The sequence below is a fragment of the Eublepharis macularius genome, chromosome 13, assembly GCF_028583425.1.
Source record: "Eublepharis macularius isolate TG4126 chromosome 13, MPM_Emac_v1.0, whole genome shotgun sequence".
In the NCBI taxonomy this organism is placed as follows: domain Eukaryota; kingdom Metazoa; phylum Chordata; class Lepidosauria; order Squamata; family Eublepharidae; genus Eublepharis; species Eublepharis macularius.
Window position 1 is genome coordinate 66044128 of NC_072802.1, and position 23279 is coordinate 66067406.

At 44.8% G+C, this 23279-nt stretch overlaps 1 protein-coding gene across 1 annotated transcript in view; it reads left to right on the forward strand.

The window, feature by feature from the left end:
- SLC15A4 (solute carrier family 15 member 4) overlaps nucleotides 1–23279 on the forward strand; it is a 72770-nt gene that overhangs the window by 35636 nt on the left and 13855 nt on the right. Inside the window, exons 5-6 of the mRNA XM_054996954.1 lie at nucleotides 6408–6576; nucleotides 17204–17359. Of these exons, the coding sequence (XP_054852929.1) occupies nucleotides 6408–6576; nucleotides 17204–17359 (325 nt within the window). The remainder of the gene's footprint in view (nucleotides 1–6407; nucleotides 6577–17203; nucleotides 17360–23279) is intronic.

Below are 23279 nucleotides of genomic sequence, written 5' to 3' on the forward strand. Positions count from 1 at the left end.
AGCGTCCGAAATTTCTGGAAGTGTCATTTTCTCCAGATATGACGCTATTGAGTCTTTATTTACTTCTCTCTTGTTGTACAATTTAGCGTAGAATTTATAAAAGGCTCTACTAATGGTAGTCTGTTCCAGATACGTTTTGTCATCTTCACAAATTCTGTTTATTGTTTTCTTTTCCCTTCTCTTCTTCAGTTGCCATGCCAGGTACTTCCCAGGTTTATTTGCACCCTCAAACGCTTTCTGATTCAGCCTTTTAAGATTCCACTCCAATTCTTTGTTACTCATTGCTGTTAGCTGTTCTTGCAATATTTTAATTTCCTGATATAATTTCTTTTTCCCTGGTCTCTTTTTTAACTGTGTTTCCTTAGCTTTTATTTTCTCCTCAATCTCTTGTCTCTTCTCCTCTTTCTTCTTTCTTGCTCTACCATTTAAGTCCATTAGTATGCCCCTTATAACCGCCTTATAAGCATCCCAAACTTTATCAGTTGGTACTTCTTTATTCACGTTGTATTGTATGAAAAACTTTGTCTCTCTTCTCAATATTTCCATATTCTCTTTTTCCTGTAGCAAGTCCTCATTTATTCTCCATGCTTTCCTTTTTCTCCTTTTCCCTAATTTCCACATAATTGGGTTGTGATCTGAGCCTACCATCGGCATTATTTCTACATCCTTAGTCCATAACGCCAAATCTTTTGAGGCCCAGATCATGTCAATTCTTGATAGTGTGGAGTGCCTTGCAGAATAAAAAGTAAACTGTCTACTTTTAGGATATTCTCTCCTCCATACATCTTCAAGAGTCTCTTGTTGAATCAACTCAAAAAAGAGCTTTGGTAATAGTCCTCTTTTCTTTTGTGCCATTGTAGTCTTTTTATCCAGTTCCAAGTCTGTCACTCCATTGAAGTCTCCAGCAAGAATTATCTGATCATATGAAAGATCGTCTAAATGCTTCCTCAAATCTTCAAAGAAGCTCTCTTTTGCACCGTTAGGTGCATAGATTCCGACTACCAACACTCTCTTTAAGTTCCAAGTACATTCCACTGCTACAAATCTGGCTTCCACATCTTTCATTATGAATTTTGGTTGTAGCTCCTCTTTTACATACAACACCACTCCTCTTTTTTTCTTACTTGAGGCCGCTACAAAGTCCTTGCCCAATTTTCCCAGTTTTAAATATTTTACATCCTGTTTTCGAATATGAGTCTCTTGCAAACAATATCACATTTTTGTTTTAATAGCCAGTGAAAAATATTTTTTCTCTTATTCGGTGAGTTTAGTCCATTTACATTCCAAGATAATACTTTACACTCCATATTCATAATTCAAAATACCCAGATCAGTGTTACTAGATCGGAAAAAATATAAAGCGCTAATCCAGATGTTGAAGGACATGAAAATCAGGTACAGATGGGAGCTTCCAGAAGGTTTGTCCTTTGAATTTGGAGGTGCCAAAAAGCGCATTAGATCTGAGCGGGAGATGGAGCGATTTATAAGGGACAATGAAAAAGACTTACCGACAGGAGTGCTTTTCTTTGGACCACGGTCTTGCCTGTGCTGTAAATTCCAAACCTGCGTCCTTTCTAACTACTAGAATGCTGTTTCTTCTAGGACTCTGACACTGAATGCAATTGAGGGCTTCCTCAGTGGCTTGGACGTTAATTGGTTAAGCCAGCTGAAATAAATATAAGAAAATTTCTCAATAACATTTTTGTTTCAAACGTATGCGTGCTAGAAAAATTACCTCCAGTTTTATCTCTTGGAGAGGTAGAATCACTTTTTTTTTTTAAAAAAGCACCCACAGAAAATATAAAAATGTTTAAAGCAACCAGCGAAGACTGTTATTAGTTTCTTTCTAAGATGAAAGTGCTCTCTTATGCCATTCTTGAAATATGGACTCTTTTCATCCAGCTTTGATGTGCCGCCATAGAAAAAAAAGGTTGCTCACCTTCACTTGATGTGTTTACTAAAAGCCTTCTGAATTTGAAGCCAAGATAACACAGCAATAATCCCAACTCTCCAATTGATAATTTCAATGACACTTCTGCAACCCAGCGTGGTAACTGCTTCTTGGCTATCTATTTCTCTTTCTTTTTCTCGGTCTCTCTCTCGTCAATATGTCCCCAGGATTTTTAGCAATGAAAACCGCAATAAGTTTTATATAACATGCAAGAATTGAAAGTGAAATGTGCCAAATACTCACCAGCAGGGCTTATTTTCAGCGGGAACGTAGTGGAACGGAGTTCCAGCATCTCTTAAAAATGGTCACATGGCTGGTGGCCCCACCCCCTGATCTCCAGACAGAGGGGAGTTTAGAGGGCATTTTAACCTCTCCTCTGTCTGGAGATCATGGGGCGGGGCCATCAGCCATGTGATCATTTTCGCTGAGGGTGATTTAAACTTTCAATAACTCCCCCCCTTGTTCCAGCTGACCCAAAGTGACGTCATTGTGCGGTCTTGAGTTCCACCACTGAGTTCCACCACCTCATTCCCCAGGAAAAAAGCCCTGCTCACCAGGTCAGTGTAATTAAAAGTTAGTGGTTAGATTTCAGAATTTGCAGCTGGTTGATAGGTTGACTGATCATTGACTGATCTAATGACGATCAAGGGTATTTGAAATACGAACTTCATTAGACCAAAAGAGATGTCAGCCGTAAACAAGCGTGAGCTGGTGGCTTGTGGTTAAAATGTATTGCTAGGGCTGGGCAGTCCTAGATTCAAATTCTTATTCTACCATGAAGCTTCACGGGTGACCACGAAGCAGTTTCTTCCTCTCCATCTCTGAACCGAACCTACCTCACAGGGTTGCTGTGAGATAAAAATGGAGAAGAGAGAGAGAGAGAGCCTTGAGCTCATTAGAAGGGAAAGGCAGGATATAAGTTAAATAAATAAATAAATAAATATGCAGTGGAAGGATAGCTGGTCAACAGCATCAGGTCAGTTTATAAACATCTCTGAATAACGCAAAGGGAAAGTGGGAAATTGTCTTTACGCTTGCATTATTAGGCAACCCATTCTCAACCTCTTCCCTTACTGCAGCATAGCGAAAATCATTCTTACAGGCCTGTTGAAATACTATATATTTCTTTTTCTTTTTTCATTAGCTCCCCAGGGTCAAATTATGATTAATTTGTTTAAAATAATTAAAGCAAAGTAGAAATAAAACAAGAGCAACTATTAGAAAGCGCTGGCAGGGGAGCAGCCTGCTGGTTCTCCTTGTTAGGAGACGCTGGTAATTCCTGCAGAGGGGTTTTACTCTACTTCAGGGCTAGGGAATAAGCAGCCTTCATACCGCAGTGAAATTTTAAAATAGTTAAAACTGCTACTTGTCCAGGGAATCCTTGTTTTGGTGGACTTTGGTCAAATAATAAGGGGCTTCCAGCTGGGTTCTGAAAGCTGAACGGGGAGAGAGGGGAGGAACCGCAAGAACCCCCAAATGCGAATGCGTTGAAGCGGCCCATGCTCACACCCACATTTATGCGAGGCAGAAATGTTGCTTTCGGTCACAAGCAAAACAAAGCAGAACTGCCAACAGGTCTGGCATGCTTTATTCCAGTATGTTGAATGCAACGTGTTTTGAGCAATTAGATCCTCTTCTGCTAACGCAGTCCGCTAGCTGTCATTTTTATCCACCGTTTGCACCTGTGCGCGTGGTACGTCTAAACAAGATTTGGCTTGTTTTTTGCATGGGATCTACCCATTGGAATAAAGATTTTACCTCTCCTGCACCTGTTAGGTTTTTGTACGGGGTTTTCTTTCTTGTTTTTGTGGTGCTGTGCTTGTGGCACTTTTTAACGCATACACGAACAGCTGTTGCCTGTGGCAGTGGTGTGTGTGTGTGCTGCTTCTGCTTCCCTATAGAATTTTTGCACGTGTATACAACTTCTCGTTCTTGATCCACTTCTCTCTATTTTTCCCCTTCTACTTTCTAATTCCAAATAGATAATAAAACTGGGAGCTTTTGGTTAATCAAGGGTAGGGAGGCTAATTTGGAAATCATATCCCAGCCCGCCCCCCCCCCCCCCCAAGTCTCTCCCTCAAGAATCTAATAAGTTCTCAAGGGTCTGAGCTGGCTGTTTTCCTCCCTCCCTTCCCCCCCTCTTTAGCCGATTCTCCGCTGTTCTGAACATTTCAAATCCCTTGAATATACTCAGACCATTTTTAAGGTATTGGGTAAATTAAAATCCTATCTGTGGGCAGACGAGACAGTCTTTAGACTTTCATGATCGTAACGGAGGCCAGCCATCTTACTATTAGAAGGAGCAAGGGGGGGACCTGCAAGATTCCCCTAACTTGTTCACGCTCAGCTCTCCCATCTCCACAAGCCTGGTTGATGTAGTGGTCTGGGCTACTGCTCCCCCCTGCCAATAACTTTAAAAAGGTTTGCATGTTTTTGCAAACCCAAGTCTGTTCTTCCAAGTGTGTAGAAAGATCTCTCTACATAACCCAATCTGCAGATTTAAGTATCTGCAGATCAGGGCCTCTTATAGTATATATCGATGATTTAAGTGGCAATGTGAGAGACAGGCTTTGTAGCTCCATGAAGCAGTTAAGCGGAATCATTTCAGGCTCGCGTGGTTTCCAAGCCAAGCGGGAGTGCTGGGGAATACGTAATTGACCTTCAGTTGCTTTCTGTCACATGTGCTTCCAATATTAGCTGTTAAAAAGCCATCTTTGTGCGTATTTATTCCCATAATTTCGCAGGGCTTTGTTTATTGGAAATGAGTGGCATAATCCATCATTTAGCGGACAGGTGTTTCCGTGATTAATAGAGCTTAATGGCTTCTAAGCCTCTGGCATAACCATCATGTTCTATTAACGAGATTTCAAGATAAGCAAAGCAAACACATCTCACGATGAACCTTAATTGCCCCCCTCCTCCTTCCCTTCACAACTGGTTTCCCTTCCCCCTCACCCCAATGGAATAGATGCTACTGTTATTATCCTTCTCTCTACTTTACGGGGTGGGGGGGGAATCTTTTTGGTTTTTTGGCACTTTCAGAAATTGATTTGGAATGCCTGACACTTCAGTTGTTAAAATGAAACCTGAAAAGGTGTCTCGTTTCTTACTTGAAGGCAGGAGGGAAGGTTTTGATTCATTCTCGGTGAGGTTGCATGAGGCTATCGGGGGGGGGGGGCAGGAAGCAGCTAGGAACCCCACACTCATCTCTGGACCCACAGCTGAAAGCCCCCTCCCCGCCGGTTCTTCCAACTCTGGAGGAGTGGAAGAAATGAGCTGAGAATCCCCTCTTCAACCAACATTTTACTGAATTGCAGTTATCATTTCTATTGCCTTTATTTATTTTATTTTTCAGAACAAAGAGGGGTACAGAAAGAAGAAGGGGGCGGATAACAGGGTCAAGGGAACAGTAAGATTTTGCACTACAAGAGTTATTACATATCTTAATCAGAGTTTTGCTACAGGGGTTCTTAGAATACCGAGTGCACAAAAATCTTTTTCAACATTTATCCACATAGCAATAGAAATTGCAACTGTTAAGTCCCACTTAACAGTTTATTTACTGTTTAAACTACTATATACTACGCATACTTAGCACCTCCCACCTCCTTCCCCATACTTAGTAATAAAAAATTAATAATCAAAAAGGAAAAACTCCTCATTCCATTATTACTATGCTATTTCATCTTATTTATGTTCAAAAGGCAATTTCTATTGCCTTTTGATTCTGAAGGGGCACTTTGGAAGGCATTTTTTTACTAAATGGGTGGTAGATATTTTTACAAAATCCTGAGGGTTTTTTTGGATTAGGGAGGAAGGAAATATGGCAAATAATTTAAGACCAAGCATAGGATTACCAGCCTCCAGATGATGTCTGGAGACCTGGAATTACAACTGATCTCCAGCCAACAGCGATCATTTCCCCTAGAGATAATGGCTGCTTTTGAGGGTGGACTCTATGGCATTATATCCTGCTGAAACCTCTCCCCTCCCAGACCCCACCCTCTCCAGACCCCACCCCCCCAAATCTCCAGGATTTTCCCAATTTGGAGCTGGCAACATGAAACACCAAAGACCTGTGTTCAGATCTTCACATGTACAACTGAACCACAACTGGCACGATAAAAAAGATTATTTAAACAGTAATACTGCTATCAGATTTCATTGGCACAGGGGATGGGTGTCGAGACAGCTGTAGTTTTGTTCTGAGCAGGGAGAAACCATGGCAGAAATTGGAACTTCTGAATCAAAACACTATGTTTCACTCTTGAGAGAATGTAATCCTAGAACACATTGTAGTTTCTTAGCGGCTTGGTGTCGAATGCACTTGATGTTTTTCAGTACTATATGGGGGCAACCCCCCCCCCCCCCCCCCGGTCTTTTCTTAAAAGAAGAAATGCAAATCAACCTTATGAACGCAATATGGCTCAACATGCCCTTCCTCTCTTTTTCCCAGTTCCCAGCAGCATGGCTGACCATGTTTGATGCAGTGCTTATTCTCATCCTAATACCTTTGAAAGATAAAGTGGTTGACCCCATTCTGAAGAGGAATGGGCTGCTTCCTTCGTCTCTAAAGAGAATTGCAGTCGGAATGTTTTTTGTGATGTGCTCTGCGTTCGCCGCAGGTAAGAAGGGGGAAGAACATCAGAGTGAAGCTTTTCAACTGGTCTGTTCTGACTGTAGAGGGGTGCTTGGAGCATCGGAGAAATATTAGAGTGTTATTCAGCCTAGCAATTTTCTGGGCTCTGTTAGAAGGCAACAAGGCAGGCTAAAAGCAGGGGTCCCCAACATGGTGCCCATGGGCACCAAGGTGGCTGCCAACACTTTTCCTGGCACCTGCCAAGTGTTTTTAGAAAGTGGGTGGGGCTAAGTGGTCAAAAGCCCAGCAAGGCTTATGATTAGCCATTGGAAATTTTGATTGGTTATGTTGGTGGCCACTGTCACTGCAGCACAAAAATCTTCACTGGGTGACTGAAGGTAAGCCAAGGCAGCCATTTTGTGGCTGGCTCTGCCTCCCACGGCAGCCATTTTGTGGCTGAGCCCACCACAACATATCTGAATTCCAAAAGACTAAAAAAAAATTGGGACCCCTGGATTCAAGTTTGTCTTAGGGAATTGAACTGCCATATTGTTGTATCTTTTCTTTATCTTGGGACAGGACAGATCCCATAAAGTATTGACTCCAGCACCATCACTTTGCGGGCAGTATTGTCATCTCATAGATGCACCAGAATCCCTTAATGTGACCAGCATTAGAACTGACAGATGTTAGACCATCTGAAGAATTCCCATAGCTCTGAAAGCACAATCCCACCCCTAAACAATTAGAAAAATGGGAAATCCAGACGAGTGGCATTATTCTGGGCTGACCAGTTGTGAGAGGGTGAATACCTGTTATCCGAGAAGCCGATCAGAATGTTCAGATAACAATGAAACACGTTTCCAATTTTAATCTTTAAAAAAAGAAGGGAGAAGCTGATCAGACGAGCGCTTGAGATTTTGTTCTGTCCAGATCTACATTTCTCTTTCTGCTGTGGCTAAGAGGCCGTGCTTGATGATTCTCTACACTAAATGCCCACCAAATCCTGAGAATTTAGTTTTGAGTCTTGCCTATTTTGATTTATGCATACGTCTGTAATCACCACAAGATAAATAATGTTTATGAGAGTCTCCAGTTTGAATTCCCTTTGTCACGAATTCCCTAGGTGGTCTTAGGCAAGCTCCTAATCTCTCTGTCTTCCTGCAAGCAATAACAATATTGGCCTACCTTATGGGGCTGTTTGAGAGTATTACTGCGATTGTTACATGACTTAACTGCGATTGTTACATGACTTAAGCCATGACTTAACTACAGTGATCCAAGCAATGGTCATCTCTAGGCTAGATTACTGTAACTCGCTCTACGCGGGGCTGCCCTTGAGCCTGACCCGGAGATTACAGCTGGTACAAAATGCAGCGGCGCGTGTTATTATGAGAGTGCCAAATAAGGCACATATAACACTGTTCTTACGTGAGCTGCATTGGTTGCCAGTGGAGTACCAGATTAGATTCAAGGTTCTGGTATTGACCTATAAGGCCCTGTGCGGACTGGGACCAGCGTATCTATGGGACCATCTCTCTCCATATATTCCCCGGAGGACACTCCGATCAGGGGACAAACAGCTGTTGGTGGTCCCTGGCCCCAAGGAGGCCCGCCTAGCCTCGACTAGAGCCAGGGCCTTTTCGGTCCTGGCTCCCACCTGGTGGAATGCTCTGTCTGCTGAAATCAGGGCCCAGCAGGACCTACTATCTTTTTGCCGGGCCTGCAAGACAGAGTTGTTCCGCCAGGCATATGGCTGAGGCTGGGCCTCCGCTGGCCTGGAAAAAAGGGGTATATAAATCTTAACCCTCCCTGTGAAGGCTGTCCACCATCCTGTTTTCAATGTGTTGTTTTTAATGAACATGAATTTTTAATTGTATTTTTAATATGTTGTTATCTGCCCTGAGCTCACTCGCGGGGAGGGCAGAATAGAAATTTGAAATAAATAAATAAATAAATAAGGCACTTCAAACACTCAAATGCTATAGAAATGCATAGCATTAAAACATTTTCATAGTAAGTGAACTCTTGAAGCTCTTGGATTCCACTTCTTTCCAAGTCTCTCCAGCTGTTCTTCTGCCTCTCAGCTTTGATCTTCTCTAACGTGGCTCTTGTGGGAATTGAAAAAAGCAATACTCAGTATAATTCAATAACATGGTTCCTTGGGGAGGTAACTTTCAGCTGGTGGCATTTGCTCTTTATCTGCCGGCCTCTTTGGTGGCAGTCAAAAGCTGGGTGGAGGGGCTCTCAAGTGGAGTTGGAGCTGGCCATGATCGAGGGGTACCTGACTGCTTCCCCCTGCCTTTCCTAAAGACCCATATTGATGGATGTTGGGAGGGAGTAGGATAATCAGCTAGAGCTGGGTCCAGGCATGTAGAGGAATACTTGTCTGCTTCATTCCCTCTTGTAGTACATGGGGTGCGGTGGGGCAGGTGGTATCTTGTAAGATCTACAAAAGATCTGTTTTCGGGACTAACTTCCTCATGCTGAACACTGCCAGCCGCAGCTCTCGGCAGTGTTTCACAAGCTGCACAAACCTTCATCTACTATCTGCCGTAATGAACGTATTGATAAAGCATTATAGCGTCTAATAAATTAATGTTGGGGGCTTGTAATCTTCCCCATCTATTTTGGACAGGGACACTTTATAGGGCCATTAAGGCCTCTCTCGATGAGAGAGGTAATTACCTTATTAGGGACAAGGTCATTTTGATATGTGGCCAAGCAAAGTCCCTGTTGCAAAGTCATTGCAACTTAAAAGAAGACTATTTCTGCGGATTTTTTTGGGAAGGTATAAATCGCTGCGTCATTTTGGGCGTAGAGTTGTAGGAGCCCTTAAGCAGTAAGCAGAGTTACTCCAATCTAAGCCCCCTGAAATCAATGGGCTTAGGCTGGAGTAACTCTGCTTAGGATTTCACCGAAAGCCACAGCTTCCGCATCCTGGGTTTATGTTTTCCGAAGGAGAATATATTTGCTCACGTGGCCTGATCCATGATTTTTGACTTTTTTTAGATCTGGGACCCAGTTTCCAACCTTGATCTAGGAATCTTTTTTAAAAAATTGATTAATGTGCATCTGTGGTCCCCCACTCTTTTGTCCCCTCTTTTGTTTTTGGAATATTTATATACTTCTTGGTAATATCCCTAGATTGGTATCAGATGAGTTTGGTTATTTCTGATAACACATCATGGCAGGTGGCGTGTGTTTAATTTTAAGCCTGCTCGGCTAAGTGACCACCATTCTCAATGCAATCTGAGCCGTCCATTAGAAAGCTTCGATTATTTTAAATATCTTATAAATTGTGAGGGAATGCAGCTGATTAGATTTAACGAACGTCGGCTGGGCTTACTTTTCTGGGCTTTTATTGTAAATTCTGTGCAATGGTATCGAAGGCTGCTCAGCTGGAAAATCAACTTTGCTTTCAGACTTTTGAAACGATTACAGCCAGAATTTAACCGTAAGCTTTAAGTAGTCCAAAACATCTTCAATCTTGCTTGGCAACTCGCCACTCTTCAGCCCAAGGCTAACAAAGAACTGATGGATGTCATATGAAACTGAATATGATCGCTGTGATGTCAATATCTCACATTTTTATCCGGCTTTATCCTAGCACCAACCTAGAGAGGCTGGTACTGGCCCAAGGTTATCTAAAAAGACCCCTGGCTGAACCGCCCAGGCTTGTACAATGCAAAGCTGGCTGTCACAAACCTTTGTCTGACCCAGACTTGTGCTGACCTTCCTCTACTCTGAGGTAAAACTTCTCCTCTCTAGTGGTTAACAGTGCAGGACTCTTAATCTGGAGAGCCAGGTTTGATTCCCCACTCCTCCACCTGAAGCCAGCTGGGTGACCTTGGGCTAGTCACAGCCCTCTCAGAGCTCTCTCAGCCCCACCCACCTCACAGGGTGATTATTGTTGTGGGGATAATAATGACATACTTTGTAAACTGCTCTGAGTGGGCATTAAGTTGTCCTGAAGGGCGGTATATATATCGAATGTTATATTATTATTATTACTATGAAGTTGTGTAGTGGGCTGGGAAGCCTTTAGTAGCATGGTTGAAATTGAGCTTCAACTTTCTTTCTTGTCCCACCCTTCAGTAACATATAAGTAGTATGGTTACCCAGCCAAGTCCAAGTAGGGGAAAGATCAGGGGATTGCACTTCTCTTAAGCAGAAACTGGCACACAAGGCTTGTGGAGATTCAAACTGAAACAGAAGGTTTATTTACAAGTAGATAAATTAAGTAGGCAGGTGTTTGAAACTAAAATAACGGAAAGGTTTTTGTACAGAATACTTCACTGGTGTGAGGCACAAAACACTTGGTATGCTTCTTAAGTTGCTGGCCTGTATTAGAAATGTTGGTGTTACCAGACTTAAAGATGTTAAAGTGAGTTCTTTCAGAGGTTGGCACTCCTTCGCAAATGCTCCACTTTTAACATACAGACAGCATGACTTCCTCTCTTCTCCAGACTTTCGGGTACTCCACTGTGTCAAACCCTTTTTAGACACTGGGCAGGCGTTTAGTTATGCCCCAGCTATAACCCTGTTTCTGTGCCGAAGGGGAGACTCCTTTCTACCCACTTCCTTGGCACACTACAATAACCAGATCTTGTGTGTCTACGCAGAAGTTAGTGCTGTCTTTCCCACTTCAGTCCAAGGACTACAAGTGTTTCCTGAACGTAATGATTTTTCCTTAAAGGGCACACCTTCCCCTTCTTTCCTCTCACAGCGGACTCTCTGGCTGAGCAGGCTCCTCTAAGTGCTTCTTGGAACCTGGGTGGCTGTTAGCAGCACCCAGCACGGAGCCAGAGGGGCACCTGCTCTTTACAGGTCAGAAGCCAGACTCCATTTCCCTTCAATCGTCAGTTTACTCCAACTGTCAATCCCTCAACGTTCCATCACCAACTGCCATTTCAGGCTAGCCACAAGGGGGGGGGAGACACCTGTCAATCATCCTCCTCTCGTAACTATCCTGCAATCCCAGCATTTGAAGCTGAGTCTGTCGCACAAGCGCTCTCCGCTGTCTCTTGAGTAGAGAGCTGCTCTTGAAGAAAAATGTAAAGGCACTCGAGAACCGGTGAGGTGCATCAATTACAGTGTCAGACTGGGATCTGGGAGACCCGGGTTCAAATCCCCGCTCTGCTGTTGAAACTTGCTGTGTAACCTTGGGCCACTCACACACACTCAGCCTAGCCTACCCCACACTAGCTTCAAGATAAGGCGAGGGAGGACTGTGTATACACCTCTTTGAGCTTTTTGGAGGAACGGCATGATAAAAATGTACGTAAGGAGTTCCCCACTACAAGATGTAGCGCTGATCGCTAGCTTAGATTGTTTCAAGAGAAAACTAGACACATTTATGGAGCACAGGTCTTGTCAACAGCTGTTATCCAATCCATAATGAGTGCAATTGTCTGGCGGGCATCTGCGGGAAAGCTTGTTGTCTTCTTATTCTTCTTGTGAGTTTCTGAGATACCTCTGTTGGGCCTCTGTGATTAGCACTGGAGAGGGACTGTGGCTCAGTGGTAGAGCATCCACCTGGTATGCAGAAGTTCCCAGTTTCAATCCCTGGCATCTCCAGCTAAAAGGGTCAGGTAGTAGGAGACATGGCAATCTGGGTAGACAATGCTGACCTTGATAGACAAATGGACTGATTCCGGACAAAGCAGCTTCATGTGTTCTGCTGGACTCCATAAATCATTCCTCTGATTGAGAAGGGCTGATCTTTAATACTTAGGTATATTTTCTTAACAAGTCACTTGGCAAAATGCCCACTGATGTTGGATGGGGCAGTGTCTGTTGGCAAGCGGCCCCAGAGAGCTAGGCTGTTGGGAAGAGTGGAGCTGTGTTCCTCTCCCCAATTCTGACTGATGCCAGCTGGAACGGGCACTGAGGGCATGGGCCACCAGATTTCCAGGGGAACAGGAAACACAAGTGGGTCACGCTTCCTATTTCGCATGGCTGACACAGCGTTCAAAAGAGGAACAGACTTCTCAGTCTGTAATGCCAGCTGCACGGGGACCAGAAAAGCAACTCCCTCCCGTTTCCTCTTCCTTTGCGAGCACCCAGACGAAAACACCTTCTTAGACCAGTGCTTCCGAAATATTTCATACTTCAGTTGTAACCCATTGTCTTTTTAAGAGAGCAGTTCTCTAAACAGCTCTGTTTGGAGTCCTGGCCAATGTGGCTTACTCCCATGAAAGTGTCCTTCGGGTTGCGCTATAAGGATTTAAATTAGAGGTCACTTTGCTGTCCAAAGCGAGAGCTGTGTTTTCTTGTCAGCTCCGAGAACGATGAGCAGGCATCTACCTTGCAATTGTAGGATATGCCTCCTTAGAGGATACCTCCTGTCCCTTCCGTTGTTCAGACAGTCAGTGTTAAGGGCTGTAGTTTCTTGCAGATAGGAATGTTTCTGGGATTCTTCTGCATCTATCAGTTGTCACATGGGCAACATCAAAGCATTCCGTATGTCCTTCCTCCCTGTCTCGGGACAATGTCTCTACCTGGGTGTTAACAGAGGTGTGAGCTGCTTGTAATGGCAAACCCAGATTGGTTGTTAAGGGAACAAACTGACTTAGATCATCTGATTTAGCCACTCTTTTCTTCCCTTGCAGATTCTTCAATAATTAAAGTTTTCAGATTGGAAGCAAGCTACGCTTTGTCATTCGCTCAAAACGTTGACTTACGCTCCAGTTCAAATCTCATTTTGGAGGGAACATAACTTGCAGTTCGGACAAAACAGCAAACAGTGCTTTGTTGTGAATCTGTGTCCTTATCTGCCTTGAGAAAGGAGGAGATAGTTTGCAGGACGGAGGATGCCCCCCTCTCCGGCTTCCTCATGCAACAACAACAGCGATTTGTTGTTGCACGTGAAGCACGCCTGGAAGAGCAGATTGCTGCTACGCAAGGCTTCCCTGCTCCAAGTGGCATGGAATGTTAGATCCGTCCCACTTGAAAATGTTGTGCACGTATCTACTATTCTCCAAGCATTCTGTGGAGGAGCCACTAAAGTAGACAGTACTGGTTAGATAGACCAGTGGTGCGTCTTGTGATGAGATGGATCTTATCGCTGCACTCCAGCCTCCGACAACAACCTGCAATTTAGCGCTACATCAAGTGGCTTCCGAAACGCACAGCATAGTTTGCAAACCTGTTTTGAATGAGTTTTTTAGGATTCATAGGAAGAAAAGAGGATTAAGTCCGGCTCTTACGAGTTTACTGTACCATAGTGTTTACGTAAGACCAGCAACGGGGCGGGGAGAACTCCCCCCTCTAAGTACTGTGAGTCACTAACATTGGGGGGGGGGCTCTCTTGCCTTGATACAGAATTAATGTATATGTGCATCAGTAACTCTGAGCTAATCCACGAGGTATGGATTTGTGTAATTCTCCTTGATGCTAACAAGGGAATACAATAACACTCAAACCGTGAAGCACCAGGAACTGGATTTCCTGAAATGGCGCTTTTCTTTCTCTTTCCCCCTCCCTCCCGGTTTCTCTGCATGGGAACAGTAGAAGCTGTAGTTAAGCTGAGGTTGCTTAATTCAGGTAATCCTCTTCTAAAATGAATTGATCCTAATTCATTCTCTTTCTTAATGCAAAGAAGGAACAACTGGAACAGTTCGGCTAACTAGCTTGAGTATCTTGTCTCCAAGAGCTTATTTTAAATATGCTTGCTGTATTTGTCCCATTGGTAGCCCAAGTTCTTCAGGAGGACACGGGGTTTGTTTGTTTGGTGTAGTGGTTAAGAGCTGCGGGACTCTAATCTGGAGAACCGGGTTTGATTCCCCAGTTCTCCGCTTGAAGCCAGCAGGTGACCTTGGGTCAGTCACAGCTTCTCGAAGTTCTCTCTGCCCCACCCCGCTCACAGGGTGTTTTGTTGTGGGGATAATAACATACTTTGAAAACCGCTCTGCAACTTGTTAAGTTGTCCTGAAGGGCAGAGTATAAATCGAATGTTGTTGTTATCTATTTTTCCAAAAAAACCTAAGATATCAGAGTTAATTCAGATATGACAAGCCTTAACCATGGTGAATACATTGAGAATTTCTGCTCCAAGTTTGACCTGAAGCACATTCCCTTTTCTACCTTAAGTGTGATTATATAAGGAATTGTTAGGCTGTCCAGATTCTGAATAATAACAACAACATTCGATTTACATACCACCCTTCAGAACAACTTAATACCGACTCAGAGCGGTTTACAAATTATGTTGTTATTAACCGCACAACAATCACCCTGTGAGGTGGGTGAGGCTGAGAGAGCTCTGAGAGAGCCGTGACTGACCCAAGGTCACCTAGCTGGCTTCAAGCGGAGAACTGGGGAATCAAACCCAGTTCTCCAGATTAGAGTCCCGCTGCTCTTAACCACTATACCAAACTGACTCTCAGAGTTGAAGCTGGTGGAATGGGAAAGTTACCTACCTTTCAAGCATGACGAAAGTTGGTACCAAGATATCCTTGAGCTGTGGTTACGGAGAAGTGAGCTGGGACCAGCATGCCTGCGGGACCACCTCTCCCCATATGTTTCGCGGAGGCTGCTTCATTCAGTAGACAAACACCTACTGATGGTCCCCAGCCTCAAGGAGGTTCACCTTGCCTTAACCAGGGCCAAGGCTTTCTCAGCCCTGGCACCAGCCTGGTGGAACTCTCTGTCTGCGCCAACCCAGGCTCGTTCAGATTTGTTTTCTTTCCACCGGGTCTGCAAGACACAGATGTTCTGCCAGGCATATGGTGACCAAGGCGGGCGAGCCACCCAAATTGTCCGTATTGACCTCCTACCACGGCGGGGAGCACATGTCCCCCCAATCTTGTATCCATCCATAACTGGCCACTCTGCCCCACGGGCGATTTGGGCTGAGTAGGGGGTGCAATAAGTGTGTGGCTGTTTTAAAATATTTTGCTATTATTGATGATTATATTATGCTGCTAAATTTCATTCTACATTTTATCGTATATTTTATAATGTTATCCGCTCTGAGCCCGCTTGCGGAGAGAGTGGAATAAAAATTAAATTTTTCAGTGTCCGTAGATTTTTTTTTGGTTTGGTTTAATAGCCAGGCATGATTTCGGACTGCCACTGACTCCTCCCCAGGTCCTCTAGCATGCCCTCCACATTTAGGGCCTAGGCAACCAGGTTTCACCCAGCAGCAGGAGCCTCTCCTTCTTCAACCAAGAAGGCGACTCTTTTCCCTCAGGATTCGCTGAGTCTATCTATTCAGGCTCCACCCCTTATTTTTTCCCGCACTTTCTTGGCCCCGGGGCAGCTGGGAGTTGTAGTCCAGGAAGAAGGGCGTCCCACACCAAGACTCCTGCAGGCCCCTCCCTGGCCCCACAGCCCACCAAACCTCATGGGGAACATTCCCCTTTTCTTAAGACAGATCAACTGCAACCAGCACTCATCTCATCCTTGGTAACCATTTTGTTACAGCATGCATAGGGGGATGTGTGGCAGGTTCAGGTGCCTGTCACTTTGCGCTGAGCTTCGGAGAAGGGCGAGATGACGCGAGTTTATCTGCCTCTCCAAAACCTGCCATAAAGCACGAGAGGACCCCTCACTTTGTGTTTCCTGGGCGTCTTAGGAGAAGGTATCTTTGGCTCCTGGTGCAGTACATGGCCTCTCAACCCCTCTCCAATTTGCAGAGCTGGGACACGACTCATTGAGCTGTGGGCAGGAAGTCAAGGGCCGCTGCTGACCAGATTTGTGGACTTTTCCTCATTATTCCACGGTTTTGTGAGACTCGAGAGATGCTCTCTTGTTTATATGTCTTTCGGAAAGCATGGGAAAGATGAGCCAGGCTGCGCTTCAGAGCTTATTCTAGGGAGTTGTGCAGATGGCCTGTGTTTGTTCACACTCAAAAGAAAATCCCATCATTGCGCTTGACTTAGATTGTGTTTCCAAAACCCTCCTACAGCTTGTTTTTCTCTAGCGGTTTTTATTTTTTCATCGTTCTGGCTTTCGAAAGATTTGGAACTTTCTGGAAAGAAACTGTGGCAGAAGCAGGGGGTTTTTTTCAGCTGGAAAGTGGTGGAATGGAGTTCCGGAACCTCTTAAAAATAGTCACATGGCTGGTGGCCCCGCTCCCTGATCTCCAGACAGAGGGGAGTTGAGATTGCCCTCCGTGGAGGGCAATCTAAACTCACCTCTGTCTAGAGATCAGGGGGCGGGACCACCAGCCATGTGACCATTTTCTCCGAGGGCAACCCACTGAGTTCCACCAGCTCTTTTCCCAGAAAAAAAGCTCTGGGCAGAAGTAAAGGCGTAGGGCTAAAAGAGGAGAGAGCAAGGAAGCGGGGCATAGAGGGAGGAAACAGTCATTGACTAGGGAAAGGAGCTATGAATCTTCAAAGCATGCACACCTTTATGCATGCACTCGCTTTCTCAACCGTGTCCACTTTACTTTGCTTAGTAAGGGTTTCCTGAACTGCCCACAGGTTTTCCAAACTGCCCTGAGGACTAGAAACCTTATAAATTGGCGATTATGAAATCTTTCAGAAATTTAAGAAGCCTGCAACACAAACCAGATCCCACAATTTCACAGTTATAGAATAAGCAAAAACAATGGTTGTCAAAAAAGAGGCCGATATAACTACAGCACACTGACTTAGGACCTGTACCCCTGTTGATTTCTCCTCCAGCTGAGGCAACTGATGTGCCTTTTTTTTTCCTCCCAGGAATATTGGAAAGCAATAGGCTGAATATTGTGAAGGTCAAGACGATCGAGCAGAAGATTGGGACGGGGCTGTATCACGCCGCCGACATGTCAATCTGGTGGCAGGTCCCTCAATATATCCTGATTGGGTTCAGCGAAATATTTGCAAGCATTGCAGGTAAGTTTGGAAAGGCAGAGGAGCAGGCGTCTTGCAACTTGGATGTCCGTTATTAGTTGCTGTTACTTGTTGGATGTGTTTTGTGTCACCTTCAGCTTAGAGAGCTTTCAGCAGGGCCAGCTCTGCAATGAAGCAAGTTAGCGACCTCAAGTGGGGGGATTTGGGGGACTGGTATGTAATCCTCTTCTCACCTTTAGCTCCATCATTCCCCTAGTGTCTTGAAATGCAGCATGCCAAGCCGATAGAGTTTCTAAAACCTGGGGAAAGAGGATCAACTGCTCCAGCTCCAGGGTGGGGACAGGAAATGTAGATGGCAGCCTCATGTGACACCCCCCCCCCCCCGTTAAACTACCACTGGCCTACGGTGGTTGTTACGAGATGGCATTTTTGTATGATCTGTACTAGGAAATACACCTTTGTGAGAATGATCAAGATGAGTAGCCATGTTAGTCTGTCTGTGGCAGTAGAAAAGAGCAAGAGTCCAGTAGCACCTATAAGACTAACAAAATTTGTGGTAGGGCATGAGCTTTCGTGAGCCACAGCTCACTTCTTCAGACACAACTAGAATGTGAGCCTATCTGTCCTTATATCTTGGAGAGTGGAGTAATTGCAGAAGCCGCATGATAATAGCTGGTGAATGACAATGGCAGGCATGATTGAATAGGGTGAGGTATTCAGAAATGGAGAAATTAGCACTGGTAATGAGACAGGCAGTCAGTGTCTCGATTCAGTCCAGGTGGATGCATAGTCTTGAGCTTCGTTATCAGTTGCAATTCAACAGCCTCTTTTCGACAGAACGTTATCAAATACGGCCCGTTCTTGATAAAGCTTCTCGAAACAAGAGAGCAAGCCGACTTGTTGGGTGGAGCTATTGGAATTTTTTCTCCTGGAAAAGAAATATAAATGGGAAATCATTAATAATACAGGACAATCCCCTTAAAACGTCTATGGACTTTACAACACAAGGCTAATCGCCTAAAACGTTCATGGACTTACCTGAAGATTGTACAACCTAGGATGATTACTAGCAGAAGGCTATTTATCTAATACACACTTTGTATGGATTGTAGTTAGTGTTTGGATGTTTTGTATTTGTATTTAATTCCTGGTTCATATATTTATTCATATATTTATTAATATCTTGCTCCTTACACTTAGACACTTTATAATATTGAATTGAGGTTTGCATTTGTTGATCGGTTACCACTGTGAACCATATCCTAAGACATACAAGGCAAACCGTTTTGTTGACGACTCACTTTTTATCCTGGCACAGATGCACAGAGGGCCATGTGGTGCACCTGCGCCAGGATAAAAAGTGAGTTGGTGGGTCAGGCCTCTGAGGGGCCACAGAGCCAGCAGGGAAGCCTCCTGGGTGGCATTCCTGCTGCCGCCGCAGCTGCTGCAGTTCCAGGGAGCTAGTGGGGAGGCGCAGTGCTGGGGGGGGGTCTCTCCCCACGCGGCCTTCTGGCCACCTCCACTGCCTGCGTCCCTCCCAACGTCCTGCTTCTAGAGCTTGTTGTATTACTTTTTACAATGAGCTTTGTTGCTAGTGATGTATATATGAATCATTTGACTATTAGAGCAGTGAAATGATTAGGGTTTGGATTTTGGGACTAATTAGCAAGTTGTGGTGGGTTTCCTCTTCCTTTGCCGTAAAGTAATTTGTGCAGCAGAGGAAGAACGGCTAGCAGGACGGCAAAGAGGATGAGGTGCAATCCGGCAGATTGTACATTCAAATCTCATCTACGCATGAATTCTCTCTAGGTGGACTTCGACGAGCCATTCTCTCAGCCTGAGCCTGCTAGCGGGGGATAAGAATAATACTGGCTTACCTTAGCAGGCCTGTCATAAGAGCTGGGGTGATAAGATATGTAAAACCTTTTGAAGACTGCAAATGCTACCAGCGTATTAACTCAACCATTCCTCCAAAGCTTAAGAGAAAAAGGGATGTTTAAACTAACTTCCTAAAAGCTACCGGAGCTTGACGGGGCTTCTTTGAGGATGACATTCTGAAGGGGAAGTTTGCGCCTGGAGACCTAATTCTCACTGGAACAGGAAACTGGGGTGAGAGCTGCCTTGAGACAGACCACACAGACTTCCACGGAAACAGCTTCACAGTGATTAATCACGACGAGTGATTAAGATGTGGAATTCACTGCCAGAGGATATGGTGATGATGGTCACAGGCATAGACCGCTTTAAAAGATTCATGGAGGACACGTCTGTCAGTTGCTACTAGCCACAGTGACGAAAGAGAACTTTCACTTCAAAAGGCAGTAAACCTCTGAATATCAGTGCCAGGAGGCAATATCAGGGGAAGGCCTCGGACTCTGTGCCCTGTTACTGGCACTCCAGAGTAAATGGCTGGCTGCAATGTGAAACAGCATGCTGGACTAGATTACCTCCGGTCTGCTCCAGCAGGGCTCGTCTTAGGTTTTATGATTTTTGAAAAATTCCATGCAGAAAAATAGCATTTCAACTTGTACCCTGTTCCCCGCATATGTAAAAGTAGCAAGTCAAGTTCCTAGTCCAAGCTGTCTCCCTCATGTGCTAGTTCCCTGTGTGTGGGGAATGTTGTTTTTCAATCTGAGGAGCATTGTGAGCCCAAAGTGATATAGTCTAGACACTAGTTAACCATGTTACTTGCTGTTTACAACTTTAGTCCTTTTTTCCCTAGACTTCCTTTCCCTATTCCTCCCGCTCCTCTTTAGCTCCTCATTTGAGGTAGGAAGCTGTGCTGTAGCATAGTGGTTAACTTAGTTGGGCTGTGAATCAGCACTCTGCTGGTTCAAATCCCCACTACTGCCATGAGCTCTGCAGGTGGCGTTGAGGAAGCTGCTCCTCTCAGTCCCAGCTCCCCAGTTACATTGTGGGAGTAATAATAACACAAACCTTGCTCACTGTTCTGAGTGGGGCTCTTATCTATCTAAAGGAGTGGTATATAAGCACAATTATTATGAGAGCTGCTGTAGCATAGCGGTTAAGTGGTTGGGTCGTGAATCAGCATTCTGCTGGTTCGACCTCCACCACTGCCATGAGCTCAGAAGGTGGCCTTGAGTAAGCCGCTCCTCTCAGCCCCAGCTCCCCAGCTATATTGTGGGGGATAATAATAACACTGATGTGGTTCACTGCTCTGGGACACTAATCTATAATAATAATAATAACAACATTCTATTTATATACCGCCCTTCAGGACAACTTAATGCCCACTCAGAGCGGTTTACAAAGTATGTTATTACCCCACAACAATCACCCTGTGAGGTGGGTGGGGCTGAGAGAGCTCCAGAGAACTGTGACTCACCCAACATCACCCAGCTGGCTTCAAGTGGAGGAGTGGGGAATCAAACCCAGCTCTCCAGATTAGAGTCCCGTGCTCTTAACCACTACACCAAACTGGCTCTCTATCTAGAAAGGTGTAGTATATACCTAGTATATAAGGGCACTGTTGGTGTTATAGAATATGAATCCACTGAGTTGCTCTCGCTGCTCCTGAATTCCCTTCCATTTGGTATCCATTTGGTTTTGGTATCATGCTTTCAGTGAGGCCTACTGCTTGACTTTCAGAGTTGGACCACTTCAAACTGCAGCTGGAGAATCAAATAACAGAATAAAAATTAATAAAACTCCCCCGCATGTTTTATGAAAATTAAAACAAGCATGTCTGGGAGGCTAGCCTCTATCCCGGGAAGGCTAGCCTCTATCCTGACAAGTTCCGTAGTTCTCTTTTAAACTTCCCTTAGCTTGTCTTCGCTTTGATATGTGCAGGGATTCTTTATCTCTGTAGAGGAGCATATGAAGCCCCCCTTCCAGCGGCTGTCTCTGCCCAGGACCCTGGAGAGCAGCTGCCAGTCAGAGTAGACAGTGCTGAGCTAGCTAGACTAGTGGTCTGACCTGTTAATAAGGCAGCCCTATATGACCATAAGACACAGTTTGAAAGCGGCTGCCTTAATGGGCTTGCGTGTCCTTGGGTATCTTCGTGCCCTGCCTGTTTGATGTAGCGGCCAACCACCGAGTCTCCTATTGATTTTGGCGGAACGGAGAACCAGAAGGAGTGAACGTGGCCATAAAATCTTATTTTCTGGTCTGTTTCACACACATTCAAGGTTCATTAGCAAAAATATAGCTCCGGCCTTCTTCGCTGCTGTTTCTTACGTGGCTCGCTTTGCGTTCTTTTCTAATTAAATAACTGTGCTGTTCTCTCCCCCCCCTTCTCTGTCTCTATCTCTGTAAATATTTTTGTTTCATTTTACCTCTTGTTGGGCATGACTGGGAGCCAAGATCAAAACTGTTAGTGAGATCTTTTATTCAGGGGCTCTATTCCAAGCGAAGAGGGATATCGTGGCTTACCATTTTTGTTCCCCATCCTTCTTTCCAAAAGATCAGGGTAATGTACATAGTTCTCCCCTCCTCTAGTGTGTCTTCACAACAGCCTTATGGGGTAGGTTTAGGCCGAGAGAATGCCAGAGTCACCCAGTGAAAATTCAAGGCTGGTGGAGATCTGAACCTGGTCTGATTTAGTAGGACACTCTAACCATTGCATTGTCTTGTGTTGTGAAAGAGAGATGGATGGCGAGATGGGGGATACCTGGAAACGGTGGGGCAGCTTTTTGCTTGCTGATTGGATTTATAACATGCCCATGAAGCCCTTTTGGCATGACCCTAAGCCTCCATGTCTTTATTAAAAGCCAGTTTGGTGTAGTGGTTAAGAGCAGCAGGACTCTTAATCTGGAGAGCCAGGTTTGATTCCCCACTCCTCCGCTTGAAACCAGCTGGGGGACCTTGGGTCAGTCACAGCTTCTCGGAGCTCTCTTCGCCCCACCCACCACACAGGGTGATTGTTGTGGGGATAACAACAACATACTTTGTAAATCGCTCTGAGTGGGCGTTAAGTTGTCCTGAAGGGCAGTATATAAATCGAATGTTGTTATTATTATCTATCTTGCATTTTGGCATATAGCACTCCCCCCTCCGCAAGCAGCTTACAAAGAAATGCAAGTTGCTCTCCAAACAATTAAAATACAACCCCCTCACATACACAATTAAGGACAGTAACTCTGCAATCAAGAAAGCAGTGAGAATTGTTATTTAAATAAAATGAAGAAGAAAACCTCTTGAGAAAAACATTTTAAATCTTTAACAGGGTCAGCCCTAGGATAAACCGAAAAACTTGCCAGAAGAGGTATGTTTGATCTGCCTTCCTAAAAGTTGCAAGGGGCAGCTGCTGCTGGTTCCTCCCAGGAAAGGGTGTGCCATAACGTGGGTGCCACTCTGAAAAGGCCCTGCCTCACATGGCCCGTTTGTTCCTCTTGTGGTATAAAAAATTAAGCCCCTTGGCCTAATTTTGTATACCCAATTCCTCTTTGCTGCCAGAAGATCTACTGTATACCTCCATGACAAGATCTTAAAATCATGACATGAAAATTTTTGGGTTTTTTCTTCATTTTTTAAAATTTTGTCCCCCTCTAGCCAGATGAAGAATTCTGCAGACTTGAAAGCCTACACAGTTATGGGTCTTTGGGTTGATCCTAATAAAAGGTATTATGCACAGGGCTTTTTTTTATCAGCAGGAACGCGGTGGAACGGAGTTCCGGCACCTCTTAAAAATGGTCACATGGCCAGTGGCCCCGCCCCCTGATCTCCAGACAGAGGGGAGTTTAGACTGCCCTCTGCGCCATGCGGCACGGAGGGCAATCTAAACTCCCCCCTGTCTGGAGATCAGGGGGCAGGGCCACCGGCCATGTGACCATTTTCGCCAAGGGCAATTTAAACTTTAAAAAACTCCCCCCTTGTTTCAGCTGACCCAACATGATGTCATTGTGCAGTCTTGAGTTCCACCACTGTGTTCCACCACCTCTTTTCCCAGAAAAAATGCCCCGATTACATGGATGGCATTCTTGGCTTTAACTTTGGGACGGAC